Source organism: Epinephelus moara, chromosome 23, assembly GCF_006386435.1.
Source record: "Epinephelus moara isolate mb chromosome 23, YSFRI_EMoa_1.0, whole genome shotgun sequence".
NCBI lineage: Eukaryota > Metazoa > Chordata > Actinopteri > Perciformes > Serranidae > Epinephelus > Epinephelus moara.
Window position 1 is genome coordinate 27,485,256 of NC_065528.1, and position 19,963 is coordinate 27,505,218.

Consider the following 19,963-nt stretch of genomic DNA (forward strand, 5'->3'; position numbering starts at 1 on the left):
GACAAACAAACTTGAGTTCAACTGAACCGAACCAAACAGGGTAGGTGTGAAAGCACCCTAAAACTGGCGCGCCCGGTGCTCATCATACCACCACACAAGTTGCTTCTGTGCGTCTTTGTCTGGCATTGACATCACTGACAAAGCATTGGTATTTTAAGACTTCGGCTGTTTATTTTCATCATGAAATAAGCAATGGTCGTCGAGCCACCTAGCAGCCTATGGAGGGCCAGATTTGGCCAAGGGGCCATATGTTGAACATCAGTTTTTAAATTAAATGTGCAAAAGTTTCTGTGCAAAAATAAATCCTTATTTATAGCGACTTGTCAAGAGTCAGATAGTTATAGTGTATCGGTATGTACATATACTAAACATAATATAAATACAGCAATGTAAGCATGAAAAATAAATAAACATACAAATATATGAAAATATAACATATATATAATGTAAAGCTGCGTTATATAAAGTATATGTGCCACATATGTACACACACACCCACACACATATATGACCATGTATAACTATTAATAAACAAACTGTAAATGACTTTTTTTATGACACCTGCAATCCTGCACATCATAAATACTGTTGCTGTAATCATGTGACTCTTTGAAATCGGATCAATAATGGTCTGATGATTGATGAAACTCTGATTTACTGGAGGTAATGACAAAAATACTGCATTATAATGCCTTTATAGGTTTGCAAAATATAACCTAGGCATCCATAAATATTCTCTACACACTCTCCAGGGTCACAGGGGACAAAGACCTGCTGGGGGTTGGGAGGACTGGAGTCCATAAAGCAGCATGTGTTGGATGAAAGGCGGGGACACACACACAGGTCGCCACGGGGAACTCTGTAGTCGTTAGTAGGAAAAAGTAATCCCGTTACTGCTACCAACCAACAGGACTCAAAAGTAAACTGATGCGCATCGCTATTGGACGCAGCCAGGGTTGGACTCCAGCACCCCACTGCCTGTCAGGGAGCGCGTGTGGCCAGTCGCTCCTCATTGCGCGCTGGATATGGATCAGGACGCAGCGCGCCTCCCTGCTGTCTCTCGCGGACGGGCTGCACTCTGCGGCGCATAAACAAAGGTGCCCAAATGAACCACCGCCCTCCCGGCTCCTCCGGCGTGCAATGGCTTAACAGGAGAGACATGAGTGTCCGGACGGAGGACAGCATCACCTTGTGCCAAAGGGCTCTCCAGATCGTGACGGAACTTTGTCTCACGGGACACGTAGACCGGGAGAAATGCTCGGATATATTTCCCCTGGAGAGCAACATACCAGGTAAAGGACACGCAGGTAAATGCAATAAAGTCATTAATTTATTTACCCCAATTTCCTCAATTAATTGGTTTGTCCCCTTTATAGAGAATGAGTGTTTGCAGCGTTTGGAAAAAAGGAGACATCAGCTCTCACTTGTTGAAACTTTATTACGCACCGCTGATTTTACCGCGGTGAAGTGTGCCAAAGTGTTTCTACCTGTTACGCATCTTGCTGCAGCTCAGTCCAGACTGATGGAGCAGCAACAGGTGGAAAACAGACTGAGCTGCCCATCTGATATCTGTCTTCCTGCGTCCTTCTTCCAATCTTTCACTTTACAATCACTCTCAGTGTGATTAACACGTTTTGAAAAGCTGCATGTATTCGCTGTATTAAGCTTATTTGCTTATGATAGTGCAAACTTTGCATTAAAATATCAATAAAAACAGGAAATGTCAGGAGCAGATGGGAGTTTTGGTCACTGATTATATGATTCTCTTGATGCTGTGAGGTTTTCTTTGACTTTATATTGTCCTGCTTTATCAAACAGGTGCATATGCTGCCCCCTCTTTCTTACAGCTGGCTTTCTCTCCTTTTTTCTCTTTCTCCCTTGCATGTTTGTCTGTCATATTTTGTCCCTCGCTTGCCTCTCCTTTCCTTCATATGTGTCTCTGTCCTCCTCTATGGGTCCCTCCATGGTTACATGTAGACATCTCTATTAGTCTCCTTGCTGTGGTCGTGGGTTTCTGTGGCCTCGCCCTGTTGGTAGTCTCTCTCTTTGTCTTTTGGAAGCTGTGCTGGCCCATTTGGAGGAGCAAGGCTCTGTCGGCCCACGTCGAAAATGGCCTCCACGTGGGTTTCCCTGAGGTGCCTCCGCCCAGCTCCTCGCCGGTCACCGAGTGCAAAGCGGCGGAGGTGGAGAAGAAGTACCCACTGGAAGTGAAGGCGAATGGACGGAGCACTGTCAAGCTCCTGGAGGCGGCCATGAAGATCAGCCAGACGTCTCCGGACATCCCTGCCGAGGTGCAAACAGCCCTGAGGGAGAAGCTCAGCCAGCAGGCTAAGATCCAGAGGCAGACCACCGAGCCAACCTCCTCCTCCAGGTACCTTACATGAACCCACTGCAGTCACAACCCCTCCCTGCCTGCTCCTGCAGCGAGGACATAATAATGACAAGCTATTCATGCACATTTTCGGGTGCTTACAATACAGTATAATGGTAGCTACTTTTGGTTTGTGTCCCCATCCATGCTTCAGTAGTACACACAAAAAAGCCCATGCAAAAACTGTCCTGACAATTTGTGACAGTGTCCTTGAGGTGGTTTGGCACGTGTCATGGAGCAGCAGGGGATGTCCAGTGACCTTGATCTGCTGTAGCACATGTTGAATTGTGTGTCTCTTGCACTTTCTGACCAAAAAAAAAAAATCACCTCCTGTAGGCTCGTCAGCCAGACCCGTGGTGTATCTTCTCGCTTCAATATGAACCCTATAATCTCTTTTACGTGTGAGAGTCAAGCTGATGTGGAAACAGTGGGAAGCAACCACAGTAATCAAACAACCAGCTCTTGCTTCTCTTTGTTTTCCGGCACTGTGTTTAAACTAGAACGTCCATAATTAGCATTGCTGTGGGGTGGGAGCTGTCATGGTGGAAGGCTGGTTTTTGGTTGAGACGCACCAGGCAGCTGCGCTCACTTTCTCAGAGGAAGCCATTATTGACAATTGCTTCAGTTTGTCATTAGGCCCGTTAATTAGATTATATTAAGACCAAGGTCTTTATGAATTATACACCCACCAGAGATACAGAAAGGCCAGGTTAAAGATTACAACGCCTACTGTCTTAATCCTTCCAGCTACTCTTGTGATGGTGATTACTGACTGTCACTGATTATTTCCATTTCAAATGACAAAAACACCTACTATACTCTTAGCTCACGCCCAAATACTGTTTTAGGGCCAATCTCAGTTTAAGACTAATGTCTTAAAGCACTGTTGCAGCAAAGCAATGTAATGAATTAGTGCCCCAGGACTGACGTTATGCACTTATCATAAAGTCACGTAGGTCAGGTTTAGGCAAGTAAAGTTACACTGGTTAGGTTAAGGCATTTAAAGTGACATAAGTTAGGTTTAAGCAAGTTACGTACGTTACATTTAGGCAAATAAAGTTATGTAGGTTAAGGCATGTAAAGTTACGTAAATTAGGATTGGGAGAGTAAAGTTATGTAGGTTAGGATTAGGTTAGTAAAGTTATGTGGATTAAATTTAGGCAAGTAAAGTTATGTAGGTCAGGTTTAGGCAAGTAAAGTTACGTAGATTAAGTTAAGGCAAGTAAAGTTATGTAGGTCAGGTTTAGGCAAGTAAAGTTACGTAGGTTAAGTTAAGGCAAGTAAAGATATGTAGGTCAGGTTTAGGCAAGTAAAGTTATGTAGGTCAGGTTTAGGAGAGTACAGTTACGTAGGGTAAGTTAAGGCAAGTAAAGTTATGTAGGTTAAATTAAGGCATGTAAAGTAACATAATTTAGGATTAGGATAGTAAAGTTATGTAGGTTAGGATTAGAAGAGTAAAATTCAGTAGGGTAGGTTTAGGTAAGTAAAGTTACTTAGGTTACGTTCAGCCAAGTAATGTTATTTAGGTTAGGCTGAGACAAGTAAAGTTACGTATGTCAGATTAAGGCAAGTAGGGTGACATAGTTAGGTTTAGGCAAGTTACACAAGTTAGGTTTAGGCAAGTAAAGTTACCTAGGTTAAGTTTAGGCAAGTAAAGTAACGTACATCAGGTTTGGGCAAGTAAAGCTACGTAGGTCAGATTTAGGAAAGTATAATTACATAGGTTAGGTTTACAAAAGTAAAGTTACGTAGTTTAGGTTTAGGTAAGTAAAGGTAGGTAGGTCGGGTTCGGCAAGTAGGGTGACATGAGTTAGGTTTAGACAAGTAAAGTTACGTAGGTCAGGTTTAGGAACGTATAATTACATAGGTTAGGTTTAGAAAAGTAAAGTTACGTAGTTTAGGTTTAGGTAAGTAAAGGTATGTAGGTCGGGTTTCGGCAAGTAGGGTGACATGAGTTAGGTTTAGACAAGTTACACTAGTTAGGTTTAGTCAAGTAAAGTTATAGGTTAGGTTTAGACAAGTAAAGTTATGTAGGTCAGGCTTAGAAAAGTAATTTTACGTAGGTACGGTTAAGGAAAGAATAGTTGCAAAGGTTAGGCTTAGGCACGTAAATTTACTTAAGTTAGGTTTAGGCAAGTTATGTAGGTCAGGTGTAGGAAAAGATACATGGTAGCGACGTACCTTAAAATTACGCAACATTCACGGGTTTCACACAGGACACAAAGACTAGTCTCCTGGGGGAAAGTCCTATGTTATTTGACCCATTCACCTCCCTAACCTGCTTACTTATACAGCGTTTCAATCTTTATACTTCCTCCATCTTTACTCCCATCAGCGCATTGGTCACATGGTCACAGCCTTCCCAATTATGTGGGTGACACACAAATTACTGGCTCATGGTTACCTGGGTTATAGACAAATTGTGGTGCATTATTTTGTAGGTATGCATGTGAAGAGTTCATGAGAACAGCCTGAACAAAATGATAAAAACAATCTAACTCCACAATTCAGTACCATGTAGTTCACAGTATTTTCATGTTTTCAGCAACTATTTTCTAACATGTATAATGTGTCTAGGAAGAAATCTCTGATTTGACTTTACCCTGACTTTGAAGAGGATTAACCTCTGAGGGCCCATAGTTACAACTATTCTCCGTCCAGTTAGCGTTCATTGTGTAGCACCCTTTTATGTTGTTTACAATACTTGGCTGTAGAACATTATTCAATTTTCAGCTGCGTTTCCTGTGCCATATCATTTGTGCCACGGCTGTCATGTCATTATGATTGCCTTATTGTCAGAAAGGAGGAGGGCCAGTTGCTAGGTGACAAGATTGGCGAATCAAACACTGCTGTTGTTTTTTCAGAAGATCCTTCAATTTCACAGAAATTTGCAGCACTCAGGTAATTTGTACAGGAGATTAAATCTGAATGCTGGAGATGTTTTTCTTATTTTTATTTTCCCAAACCATGGTTGGTGGTGACGAAAACAAAGGAAATCCTTCAGTGTGGACATTTGTGATTTTATTGCCTGGTATTCCAGTACTTTTAAGGTAAAACAAGCTGTGCTTAGTAAGAAAGATCAAGTATACTGAATCCTTTGTGTATGTACTTATGAAACAGTGTCCTAAGGTACCTACAAAATCAAGGTTGTAGGGTCTTGATATAAGGCATCAAAAGGACAATATAGTATGAGTATCACTGGTTGACCTCATTGGCCAGATCATTGTGAGCATTTGAAGCTATTCCTTGTCAACGTGCATCAAGCATATTGAAGGATATACCTCAAAGAGTCATTACCAGTTAGTGCTGCCTTGGGACCGCAGTATATCAGATGGTTGTTCAGTTTTACGATTCTCAGCTAGATTAATGTGCTTCTTTCCTGAAGACTAAAGACCAACTAAAGAACATTTCTGGAGCTATTCTATCAGGCAGTGACATGTCAATGCATGTTCCATGAGCACCGCATTATTATGCATGATGCTCTTCAGATGCAGTTCTCTCCTGACAAACCATTAGCACCCATCATAACAAGCCACTCATGCATAACGCTGGCACTTCAAGACATTTACCAGATGCCCTTTCCCCTTTTCAACAGGCACAATTCATTCCGGCGCCACCTGCCTCGTCAGATGAATGTCACCAGCGTTGACTTCAGCATGGATACAGTGCCTCTCCGCCAGTCTTCTACAGTGAGCATTGGAAGAATAAAGCCTGAACTCTACAAGCAGAAATCTGTGGACTCAGAGGATGAGGCCAAAGAGCCTGTGGAGACTTGCGGAAAGCTCAGCTTCTCACTGCGTTACGACTACGAGGAGCAAGCTTTGGTGGTGAGAATCCTCAAGGCCTTGGACCTGCCTGCCAAAGACTTCACGGGCACCTCTGACCCATACGTGAAGATCTACCTGCTACCAGAGAGGAAGAAGAAGTACCAGACACGCGTCCACCGCAAGAATCTGAACCCCATGTTTGACGAGACCTTCTGTTTCCCCGTGGTGTATGATGAAATTTGCAACCGCAAGCTGCACTTCAGCGTCTACGACTTTGACCGCTTCACCAGCCATGATATGATTGGCGAGGTGGTGGTGGACAACCTCTTTGAACTCTCTGATCTTTCCAGGGAGGCTGTGGTGTGGAAGGATATTCACGCAGCGACTACAGTGAGTTGGCATTCACACTAACACACTGCGAAGTCCTCACAAATGTGTACATTGTTGCTATGTGAGAAACGTTAGACCAAACTTCCCCAAGTGAATGTGTGCTTTTACAAAGGTCAAAACGTTAAGTATTGCACTGAACCACTTCTAAGAGCTCAGATTCATCCACACTGTTCCACAAGAGAGGCAGGTGGAGCACATTGCATAATTCAAATGCTTTGGGAAATACATTTCATCAGCCAAACACCCACACACAATTTCCAGAAACTGCTGGGTATTTCACAGATATAAATATAGCAGCAGAGAATGAAATTATCCAATCACAAGACTTATGAACTGCAGCAATAAGGTCTCAAGCTTTAAGGAATTTATAGGATGTAACGTATGTCCTCATATGAACTATTTCTAAAAAAGGTCTGGTAATGTAGCCCAGAGTGCAGTTCACTCCTACATGAACACTTGTCACAGTTTACTCAAGAGCCTCTGCTTTATTTATGAATGGTCTCATTGTGGTAAACACTGAGCCATTGTTTTCATGCCTGTGGGCTATATTAACAGCAACACATGAACTATATGATCAGCTTTGCATACAGACTTACTAGAGATGATCCTCTGTTTTCTCAATTAAGTTTAATAGCGTTTATTTATTGGATTTCAACAAAAAAAAGTGTTTTTTATATTAGGCCGTTTCTTAAAGGCACTTAGAATTGTCAAAGTTTATTTGTTGATCTGTTCATAAAAAAGGTATGACACATCTTTGATTGTGTCACTAGTGCTCACCTCAAATCATTTGTAATTACCTTCAAGCAGAGATTTGGACTTGAATCACATGGCTAGGACACCACTCAGAAATTTGTTGACTTAAGATGTGTCAAATCAAAATAGACTCACAAATGGGCTTTGACTTTAGCACCAATGACCTTTGACTTCACTTGGACTTGTGCCCTTTGACTTGAAAACACTTGATACCTTCCCCTGAGCCTTAAGATTAAACAGTATGTTATTAAAAAGTCTACAAATCAATTAATTTCTCTTCATTCCTTGAATTGAACCAACATTAACTTTATTCATTTCCAGCAAGTTGACACTTTGTTTGAACCAGTCTAACATTATCCAATCAAGGTGCAGGAGAGAACTATAAAGAACTAATGTTACATAGTCTCGCCACCAGACAATCAGAGATCTCTTCTGATAGTCTGGGGACACTCCTTTCTAAAGTGTGTTTAACACACCGGAGAAAACGGCCGGCAACAAAGCAACGCCTCTTGCATTTTTTAAAAGGAAACGCCCTCCCGGAAATGTGCGCTCCCCTTTTTCTCGTCCACAAGGAAACAAACATACAGAGAGCTTGAAAATGGATGCCGAGAGATTTAACTCCGTTTTATCAAACGTGTGCTCAGTCCACAAGATTGTGGAAATGAAGGACTTACAGCGACTTTGTTTAAAACTTTTAACGCAGTCGGACTATGTTTACGAGCACAAGAGTGCAGCGAGCCACCAAAGGACCGCCCTGCGGATTTACTATTGGTTCTGCAACGTAGGGAGTTTTTTTAAACTCTGAAATTGTATCCGCCCATCTAAACACAAAATCAGGGAGAAAGACATCAATCTTTAGTTAAGCAAAGCGTCTAAAGACTGACTTGTGAGTCTAAATGTTTCGTAACTAAGTACGAGTTTGACAGAAGTATACCAAAGATAATTTCGTTTGCATACCAAACCTATGTGGTGGTAAACAAAAAACAAATTGCAGTATGCTAAACTTTCGGGTCAAAAATTGCAGATGGAGACGCAACAACTACGAACAAACCTGTTTTACCAAATAAATGCAAATTCTAAAAAGTATTTATGATTTTGTAAATCTAGTATAATATTCTGTGGTTAAAAATGAAATGACATTTGGAGGGCGCATTATCCTCCTGAGACCCTGTGTCCTCATATGAGGACATCACATTTTGGGTTTACTTGACCTTCTACTTCATTCCACTTCTGTTCTGTTGTCCTTGTCCGTGGACAATTTTTTGTGCCATCCAGTGGTAGTAAGAGCACAATACACTAATCCATGTAAAAACAAGATGGCAGCCATCTCTGCCAAGTAAGTCTGCAGCTGATCCTGACACAAAAGTGAACAAGGTCCAAGACCTGATCACATTTAATGGTTGGAATTTGTTTATTTATGATTAATAATGTTTGTAGTTTGATATGGCAACAAATTTGACCAATTTTAGAAACAGTAACAAGATAAGACTAGGAAATACTTGTTTGAGGACGTTGGGATTTTAATGTCATCTCGTTTGAGGACATTGGGACTTTATTATCACTGACAATGTTGAGTTTTTTATACTCATGTATACCAAACAAAAGTTCAGGTCTCAGGAGGATATAACTTGTTTAGGAATCAAAACTAAAAATGTAAGACTTGGGACTTGACTTAGGACTTGAGGAAAAGACTTGAGACTTACCTGTGACTTGCAAAACAACAACTTGGTCCCACCTCTGCCTTTAAATATTAAAAAAAGAGGTAATTATTGAAGGCAAACCCACAGTACGGGGTGCTTTACATTCTAACATGGGCCCACAAGCAAATAGTCTGGGCCCCATTGTTAATTCCACTAAGGTGATACTAGGCCCGTTTCCACCGCAGGAACTTCCGGGTAATTTTACGGGGCCGGGGCCGTTGGTGCGTGTCTCCACCGCAGGAACCAACCCTGAAGGACAGAGGTCCGGAACTTTTACAGGGGCTAAATTCCTGGCTGGGGTTTGGGGTTTACTTGGTGCTGATTGGATATACTCAAGGCGGGATGTGACGTCAACGGAAAGCGACAAAATAGCCAGCATTTTTAAAACTCAGCAGCTCTCGTTCATAGCTTCCACCGCCATGTAAATGAATGGACACCAGAAACCCAGCAACCACCTCAGCTCCTTCCATGCTGATAATCGTCTTTCTTATGTCTGCTTTCTTCTTCTTACTTCTGCTTCGTACTTCTGCTCCTTCTTCTTCTTTGTTGTTGTTGTTCTTTGTTTGTTTCTTTGCCACGTCGCCCCAGTCAAAATGGTCGCGCAATGATTACGTCACATACAGAGCCCGGTAACTTTACAGGAACCTTCCTCCTACTCCGCCGCACAGTGGAGACACGGCGGTTAAGAGGGCCGAGCGAGAGGACGTTCCTGTAAAGTTCCTTCCCCCCAAATAGTACCAGGAACTTCTTCAGTGGAAACGGGCCTAATGTTTTCATTCCAGTTTGTAATAAGTTAGCAGGATATCTCTAAAACTGAAAATTTAGTATTTGGTGTAGAGCAGTGGTTCCCACCTGGTCCAGCCACAGGGTCCAGATTTCCTCTTAGTCATATGTTCAAGGTCCACACAGTTTAATACATTCAGCGTCACACTTGCGTTTGGCCATGTCGTTGAGCTAGTTTGCCATCTCTGTCAAGTATTTGTCCCTTTGTCACTCACTCTACAACAGGAAACAGCACTTCAAAATGAAAGCTCTGCGTCGGAAATTCACTGTAACAAACTTGACAAGTTTGCGAGTCACTTGCGGTCCATTCAGAATGGACCCACAATCCACTTTTGGACAGCAACCCACCAGTTGCCACTGGTGTAGAGTGAGGTCATTCACCAAAGTAATTAGTTGTTAATGCAGATCCACACCAGGGACTTTTTCAAGGATTTTATAACGTCACGCTAAAGGGCATTTTTGAACATTTCCGTTACTTCTCTGCTGAATTACTGCAAAATGTGGTGCATATGATGCAATGTAATCTGCATCTAGATAATGCTGATCTAAATATAGATGCAAATTAGAACTGAGACTGAAGAATACTAAACATTTTCTTTTGGAATTAAGATATAAAATTTCAAGGCCCCATGGTGGCGCAATAGACTTTCTGGGTGCTCATTCAAGAACCACGCAGAATGGGCCACAACAGACAGCTGCTATTTTATGTGATAAATGCTAATCTACAGGAACAAGAATGTAAACAGCATTAGCATGGATAGGAAAGGTTAACTTTTTTTGGTTAGTCTTCCAGATAGCCTAAAGAGCAAAATAAGGATATATTCATTCTCAGCGCTGTTGCATTTAAGTTAAGTTTTGTTTTCTAGAATACTTAAATTAATCAACAGAGTATAATTTGTGCCATTCCTCTGCCTCGCTTGTTTAGTCTAGTATGAGGATTAAATTTACCTCCTCAAACTGCAGACCATAGATTAACCTGAAAGCTTCCTCCTGTATTGATACACCTGAGGGCAGCTTTAGCTACTTTGAGAACTTCTACAAAGGTGGGATTGAGGTGCTGGATGTATCATCTTAAAGTGTGTAGCTTATGTGTGTGTGTGTGTGTGTGTGTGTGTGTGTGTGTGTGTGTGTGTGTGTGAGAGAGAGAGAGAGAGAGAGAGAGAGAGAGAGCTTTAAGGCATATGTAGCTTTTCCAAAGGTTTGTGGGCAGATAACTCCACTGCTGCACTGATTTTACAGGAATAAAATCTTCCTATTCAGTGATACATTTGATTGACATTTGAAGTCGTCTCAGATAAAACTTTGCTCAATTGCTAAAAAGCAAAATAGCCATTACAGCTACTTTTATATTTTTTTTAGAGGCGTTTAGTTTCTCAAGAGCTCAATTCACAAACTAAATCCCAATGCTGATCCAACACTAAGATATGTCATGTTTAATTTTGTTAAACACACTTTGTTGAACACACTTTCTTCATTGGCCTTGGTCAGTCGGTACAGAAGTTTTCTACATCACTAGAATAAAAAGTTATAGTTACATTTGCTCACTCATCAGCTGCTAATGTTAGGTACCAGCTGACAAACTACAACCACCTTTGTTTACTGAGCTGTTTACTCCTTTGCTTTGACATTTTGATTCACAGAATGTGGTCAAAGCCTTTAAAATGCATGCCTTTTCCTTTTTCTGCCCTCTAGGAGAGTGTTGACCTGGGAGAGATCATGTACTCGCTGTGCTACCTCCCCACAGCGGGGAGAATGACCCTAACAGTCATCAAATGCAGAAACCTCAAAGCCATGGACATCACAGGCTCCTCAGGTAACCTGACAGCAAATAAGATGTGGCTCACATCAGAAGCACACACTGAGCCATAAATCAAACTTAGACGAAACGAGACAGCAGGTGTCCACTTAGAATGGAAATGAGGAGGAGATATAGGGAGGACAGTGGGAACAAATTATTGAATCTGTCTTATTACAGTCTGTCAGAATACGTGTCTTAGCTGTACTTTTAACTGTGAAAAATTACATGATTTTGTAGAGCTCCTGAACACCTGAATGTTACCAGGCAGCTGCAGAGAACATTCTGCATCATTTCTCTTCACATGTGCATCGTTAGTTTTGTTGATATTATCATCATATGACAGTAAACATGTCTCCCAGACCCTTATGTGAAGGTTTACCTCATATGTGATGGAAGGAGGTTAAAGAAGCGAAAAACAACCACTAAGAAAAGCACGCTCAATCCAGTGTACAACGAGGCCATCATCTTCGACATTCCTCCAGAGAACGTGGAACAAGTCAGTCTGTCCATCATGGTGATGGATTATGATCGGTGAGTCAAGCAGTCATTAGATCCTGTATGTGCAATACATGCTAACGTGATAAGTTCAAGGGGTGGCAATCTCTGGGCGTCTGTAGTTGTTCAAGTAAGATTCAAAGGGATATGAGGCAAATATAAAACAATTATTAATGTATCCTCATGCGTCTGACTTTTCGTCTCAAGGTCCAAGGATTTTCTTAATGGGTTTTTGGTTAGATGCCTGAAATACAGCTGAGGAGACTTCCACATTTGTTCTCCAACAGAAAATACTGTATGTCAGTAAACTAGTCCATACCCATTGAGTGCACAGTTGCCCATGTACAGTTTTACATGGTGTGGGTTTGGGATACAGGTCATAGGAAGTTGCAGATTAAATAGTCAAGCGAACCCATTAAGAAGAGCAATGTGTGAATTTGAATATGATTGCTTTATTGAAAGTACAGTAGTACCATAGCCAATAGTGGGATATTTAGTGGCCTAAAACTGTACATTAGTAGTTGAGGTAGCACGTTGAAAGGCAGATAGTTAAAGTGTTAATGTGGGGGCGCACTGGTAGTTCACATGGGAAAGGTTATAGCACCACCCAGTTGCCAATTATAAATTTCTCCAGTCACCCTGAGGTGTCCTGTTCTACATATCTACCAAGTTTATTAAAAATCCATATGGCGGTTAGGCCTAGATAAGAAATTAGCTCTCTAGCGCCCCCATTTTGTTTGATGGGGTCAATAATGGAGGGGTCCCCTCAGATTATGTGTGGTCATATGCCTACAAAGTTGCGTGGTGATGGGTGAAACCCTTGAGATGTTATACACCTTTATGTGATGAGCCACGCCCTCCGCAATATTCATTGCCTTATAGAAGCTCAGTTTTAGTAAGTTTTCCAACTTTTGCCAAGAGGGAACTTTAGATATTGCTCCCTAGATTATGTTCACCCAGTTTCATGCAGATCGGTCAAACTTCCTAGGAAGAGATCGATTTTAAGTGTTTTTCAAAAAATTAAAAATGGCGGAAAATCTATATAACCGGAAGTTATGGGTTCTTGAGGCAAATTTGTTCCTCATGAGGAGAGGCATCTCTGTGCAAAGTTTCATGTCTCTACAACATACAGAGCATGAGATATGCCCATTCAAATGTTGCAATTTCAATCGGTTGCTATAGCGCCCCCCTTTGGCCAATTGATGTAATATTGCTTCATTGGCATCCTCCCATGACCCTCTACCACTGTGCCAAATTTCACATGGATTGACCAAGTCAGTGAGGAGAAAAACGTGGAACAGACACACAGACACACAGTTTTCGTCATTATATAGTAAGATATCCCACTCATAGGCTTTTATATGTCTGTAAATAAGGGGGTTGCTAACAAGTAGCTAAATGAGACTGCAGAGGTTGTCACCAAACATGGCTACCAACTATGGTGTAGTTTGTTTATACCCTAACGTTGGCTTTTTACTCGTCGCAACTGCATTTACGCTTCAAAAATTGTAAAAGATTATTGTGTGTATAATCCAATACGCTATCCCATTGGCTTTTTGTTGAGGGAACCAGGGCGATGTGATCCCTGCACCACTCTATTGGTTCATTCGTAAGGACTGTAGAGCTCAGTCTTACATAAATGTTAGAGGGCACCATAATGTCCAGAGTTGGGTTTTAAATTTCTGATTATCTGCATGAAGACATACTCTTTCAAGGGAGAATTGCCATGCATCCAGGAATTGCTGTCTTTTTCCACAACCACTACTAACTACAAGTCAACACAGTTCACAGATGAGAAGAAAACATGTCAATTTGATCAACTAACGCTCTAAAATACAGACATGACTCAATTAAACTAATCAGACTGCTTTTGGAAGATGTATTTCTTGGTTCAGACCTGACCTTGATGAACTTCCAGCTTCTTTTGATCCACTGATTCAATTAAAAAACTGTTATTTTTCAGATTAGTCATGAGTTTAGTGTCTGTTCCACAACTAACAGAAGCTTTACATTGTGCATCCAAATGTGCCTTAATGTGTGTTTTACTACTAACAGGGTTGGACACAATGAAGTGATTGGCGTGTGTCACACCGGGCCAGATGCCGAGGGTCTTGGACGAGATCACTGGAACGAAATGTTGGCTTACCCACGGAAGCCCATCACACACTGGCACGCTCTAGGAGAGGTACAGACACTAATTTTATCCCCCCTGCCCATTCTCAAAGAATTCATATTTACAGAGCTTTCTAGAAGCTCCTGAATGTGACATTGACCAGAACAGATGCTGGAAACAACACATCAGATTGTCAGGTTTTTTTGAAGGTGATACAAGCTCTGTCGAGTTGAGCTTCTTCCTTCGTTTAATTTATGGAAATTACATTATTATTTTTTCTTTGGTTTCCTTATTTAAAGAACAAAATCTGTCAATGTAGCAGTATTTTTTTGAATAATAAAAAATACTTCAAAATCTAATGAAAAAACACGAATGATGCGAAGGTTGAGGTGAAAAGCAAATAGTAAAAATGCAATTTGCTGTGCAAAAATTCTTTCAAAGTTACATTTATTTACTTTTTAAAAAAAAAAAAAAATTCTCAATTTTGAGATACCTTGACAGACCTGCAACATCATCAGTAGCTGTTGTCTTGAAAGCATATTCTGGACAGTTCACCTTCAATAACAGCAGGAAGAACAAGTATTTTGTTCATGGGGACATACATATTTTAGTTCAGTCTACACCTCCTACACGAAAATAAAAATATATAATACATAATCAATATGTATTGCATTTCTATTTTTGTTCAGTGTTATTTTTGGTTGTTTTTTTCTGTGAAAATCACAAAAACAAACCTAAGCAATGAGCTTAAAGGGACTGTTTGAGATTTGGGGAAATGTAACTGTCCTGCCAAGAGTCAGATGAGAAGATCAACATTATTTAATCTCCCAAGAACTCCGATAGTGTCTCACCTACATGTTTCATGTGTTTATTTAACTCATGTAGAAAAAACAAGAGCTACACAGTGGTTGTATGAGAACGATGTAGCTGTTTCTGGAACACAGCAGCAGGACTAAGTACCTAAAACCAGCATCTAAGGGTGCTTTCAGACCTAGAGCTGTCTTTCTTTGGTCTGAATCAGAGATTAATTTTGTCACAAAGTTGTATAATTGTAGCCTGGTTCCAGACCATAAACCCCGCCCACTCAACTGAGTAGGCTTGCATTACCGGTCTGGCATACTTCAATGAATTTGCCATTTATCTCGTCCCAACGATGGACGGACCAATGAACGCCGGGGGTCTAGCGATTAGCCAATCAGCGCCACGCTGATGTCAAGCTGTACGCCGGTGGGTAACTGGTGAGGATAGCAACAATGGCGACCGCTACAGATCCTACAGACCACATTAACGACGCTATCAAGGTATTTTGCCACTACTCGCGTTAATGGAGACCAAATTAAGGAAGCTGCTAAACTGGATTTAACGGTGATGCAGCTGGGCGTGCACGACGACGGAGACATTTTAAACGGGNAATGTGACACTTTCTAATGTCACAATGGAGGGACAACTACGCAGGTTGATGTTAGCGCTGCTCATCGTGGACTATATTGCTGTCATTGTTCATTTTAGTCAAACCATACAGTTTGAAAACGGCAGGTGTGAAGGCACCCTCAGAAGTCATGTGCTCACAGTGAAGCTTTGCAAACTGCAAACAAAACCCAGTTGATGATGTTTTTGGTGTTTAGTGTGCTAGCTAATAAAATGTGTAATCACTATACAACAGTTTAACAGATGCTTGAAGGCTAACTGTGTCCCCCCACTTTATTGTAATTTCATATTTTACATGTTATCAATGTTTCTTCCTCTTTTGCTACATCCACTCTCCATCTGACGAATAGGAAAACTCAGGTGATTACCCGTTTTCAGTGGTAAATCTACTATATAAGCTTTAGTATAAATAAAACTGTGATCATATGCAAAAACCACGTCCTCCGTAGCTCATCAAAACATTGTTCTGTAATAAACACTTACAGTTTTGTGTTAGAAGATGGACTGTGTATATTGTATATGTCTATATTCTTGGGACAGCTTTGACAGCTTGCAATACATATAACAGTAATGTGCATTGTAAACAATCCTACAAAACACCAGGTACAGCAAGTAGGACGGCTACTGCTGGACAGGGCAGTTACCCAGAGCAGTAGAAGAGCAGGAGGCTTTAACGCTTGCTCACAATCTGAATATTGTGTGAGGTTTAAAATGGAAGCTGTGTGCTTGGTTACGATTGGGCGAAAGTTTAAGTGTTTGAGACGTACAAAGCGTGCAAACAGAGAAGGGGATTTTGCTGTAAGAGCAGTTTATTTGGTGTCTAACAATGCTTTGATAGGTGATAATCCCACTTGTGGATCGATGCAAATCCATTGTAATTGCCTCACAGCCACTGTGCTCTAAGAGGGAGCAAACTTTTTACAGCCAACTCGCAGACATACAGCTCCTACCTGTTACAGAGTTAAGCTCTTTTATACTTTAGAAATTGTTTCATCACCATGATTCAACAAAATGTTGAAGTCAAAGTCGTTGCATACCTCAGTATGAGGACAGAGTACATTGACAAACATCCTAAGGTAACTGCACATTAAGTTAAATCATCAACAAATGCACAGATACACACAAAAGAAGACATTGTCAATACTGCAAGTGTGGCGTTTAAAACCGATGTGGATGGTGTGGAAATGCATCAGGCCAGTCGCCAGAAGAAAATGTTGGCATTGTACAATTTTGCAAACCACCAATACGTGTAACATTTGTACATTTCATACATAACGTATCAACATTTTGTTGGTGACACAATTCAGATACTTCAGATCTTCAGTTTAGATAACTACTTTGTCATTAGGAGGACAGGACACTGAATTAGAGCTTAGATCCTCTGCCTGAGCCCAAACCCGGGTCGGGCTCCTCATAATAGACCTAGGCTATGGAACCAACTACTTACCACACCACTGGCCGTGCACACGAGAGCTGTCGACGGTGACAACATGTGTTTCAGCTTTGTTGAGTGTAGTACGATGCTGGTATGTGACAACAAAAAGACGGGGACCTCGACACTTAAGAGGCACGTGACGAAGGCTTGCCATGGAAAGAAAGATGAGAGTCAGCCTTCAGTGTCCATGCTCATATCCTTGTTGGGTTTAAACCTGGCTTGTGCTCATAATTACAGTTAAAGGTACGGGCCGGGCTGGGCTCGGACAGAATATGCACGGGCTCGGGTGGGGTCAGGCTGGATTTTCTGGGCCCGATCAAAGCTCTACACTGAATGGCATGACCCCTAGGCAAGACAGCTGCCATGCTGCAAACCACTGAATCCAACAAACAACAATACCAGGTGTTTTTTAGTGAGACATCAGGGCTTTTTCAGCTGTGATTGTGGTGCCAAAAGCGGCATTTTTTAGTTAAATGTCACTGCCATGATTGTAGAACCAAAATTGTTTTTTGTAATCAAAATATCAGAGCATTTCCAGCTGCCATTGTGGCACTTAAACCAGTCATTTTTTAGCGCAATATCGGGTCATTTTTGGCCGCAATTGTGGCACCACAACCGGCTGTTATTTACAGAGATATTGCAGCATATCCAGCAGTCGTTGTGGCACTAAATCCAGATGTTTTTAGCAAGACACTGGGGCATTTCCAGCTGCAATTGTGGCACCAAAACTGGGTGTTATTTAGCAAGACATCAGGTGCTTCCGGCTGCGATTGTGGCACCAAAACCGCTCATTTTTTAGCGAGACATTGGGGCACTTCCTGCTGTGATACTGGTGCCAAAACCAGATGTTTTTTACTGAGACATGAGGGCATTTCCAACCATAATAATGGCACCAAATTCAGGTTTTCAGTTAGACCATGCAGCGTTATCAGCCGCAACCATGACACCAAAACTGGATGGTTTGAGCTAGACTTTGCTGCATTGGCATTCAATGCCAACATTTTATTTTGGCGACAAGGTTGAATGCATGCCACACTTTGTCCAAAAAAGTTAAGGAAATATACAACAAATCACTGTGATAGTTCCCCTGGCTGACACAAACGTCCTCTCTTAAAAGCAATCATCTGGCTCTTAATGTGACCTGACCCAGCTGGGTCAATACAACTGTTATTTGCCTATGATCACAGTACGTCCTGAGGACTAAAGAAATAACCTGCTTAGTTACCACAAATTGATGACAAAGCCTCTGTAATGTGTTGCGTTTTGTGATATTTTACCTTGCAGTGGCCTGGAAGAGCAGCAAGCTTTGAGAGTCAGGGTTCGTGTCCTTCCCCCAAACCTCCGCAGACGCCCTGATGATCGCAGGTAGAGTGATAACACCACCTCTGTAACGAAGCAGCAGATTTTGCAGAGATACTGAGAAGTTGTGTTGCCTATGAGTCTTTTGTGAGCATGTTGTATGAAAATTCACTCTGATGCGTCTCTTACATGTTTATAAAAAAGCAAGGTTGAATCTAAACTGTTCTTATTGATTCATTTGAACTCGGGTCCTTCAAGTGCTCTACAGAGCTGGCTATGCACAGCACTCACTGTCACTCAGTTCAAGAGTTTGTTTTTCATACATCGGCTTTCAGTCTCAGAAAGGCTTTATGTGCCAAACACTTACCACAGACAACATGAATGATAGGCCTCACTGCAAGAAGTCCTCGCTGATTCACTCGCAGTTTTTTCAAAATTTGAGCAAAAACCCTAGAGCTCTGTAGTGAGTTAGCATTTTACTTTGAAATGGCACAAAGTGAAAGGGCTACACTGCTCATTGCCATGAAAACATTTGCTTGATAAAATACAGTCAATAATTACACAGTTTTGATCCAGGTTTAGCTGAAGAACGCAGGTAATTGAGCATCTACAAGGGCTGGGTAGATCTCTCTCTTAAAGTTCATCAGTCACAGCTGTTGCAGATGTGTATAAAGCAGCCATTAACCAATCATTGTTACCTGCAGACATTAGAAAAGTCAGCAACACTCTGAGATTTAAGAGAAAGTGTAGCAGATACATGTAGCAAACATATGTAAAAAAGATCAACAACAGTCAAATAAAAGTGATGATTTATTTGTCCTATTTATTTTTATACACATTAGATTGATTTCAGCACATAATTGCAAATTGAACTAGCAGCATAAACATATTAGTCAGATTCAACCTCTTATTACTCCTATAACTTTAATGAATATTAATTAAACTGTTGTTGACACTGCAAATGTCCCTCATGGGAATGTATGTGCCAGTGATTCAGAGAATAGTGTCCAATCATAGCTCAGCAACTGTAACTAGGCACAGCAGGCCTGTCAAGCTTTGGTTTCTTCTTTTTTTACCCTCCTCAAAACAAAGAAAAATACAAGAAAAACAAGACTGAAATGTGAGAAATGGATTTAACAGTGTGTTTATCTGCTCTAAGAAGCAAACCTAAGGTTAATATGTCCGGCTATCTAGCCTATACCCACAGTAAGTAGCCTTACACACAGAGCCAGGAGCTATTTTATGAGGTCACAGATGATAAAAGACACAATTAGCACACCGACAGTGAAGCACTGTTACCCCCTTTCCACCAAATTAGCTCTGGTTCTTGAACTGGTTCTGTTCAGGACTCTTGGAACCGTGGTACGATCAAGCAAACCAGCCTGTATTTCCACCAGTTTTGATCTGAACCACTGCTATCATGGATGTGTCATCACTGCAGGGTGCTGCACAGTACACAACTAAATAAAGAGCAATGTGGCAGATTGCATTGATGACCTGCAAGCTTTTGTTTTGTTATTACAGGTATTTGTTTTATCCAAAAAAAAGGCATGGACCAAGTATTCATGAGATCACTTCACGCTCTTTTTTTTCTTCTTTTTCATCTTCTTTTTCTAACCTGTAGACTATGA

General features: G+C 41.3%; 1 protein-coding gene across 2 annotated transcripts; it reads left to right on the forward strand.

The window, feature by feature from the left end:
- The first annotated feature begins 882 nt into the window (after positions 1–882).
- On the forward strand, positions 883–18,570 carry syt10 (synaptotagmin X). 2 transcript variants are annotated; one of them, XM_050036759.1, is made up of 7 exons: positions 883–1,307; positions 1,978–2,371; positions 5,967–6,528; positions 11,457–11,577; positions 11,922–12,093; positions 14,113–14,242; positions 18,318–18,570. In XM_050036759.1, exons 1-7 carry the CDS (start codon positions 1,106–1,108, stop codon positions 18,387–18,389), a joined length of 1,653 nt encoding a protein of 550 aa, XP_049892716.1. In that variant the 5' UTR covers positions 883–1,105; the 3' UTR covers positions 18,390–18,570. The 2 variants fall into 2 exon arrangements, with proteins under 2 accessions (XP_049892716.1, XP_049892717.1); XM_050036760.1 differs by having other exon boundaries at positions 883–1,292.
- The last annotated feature ends 1,393 nt before the right edge of the window (positions 18,571–19,963 follow it).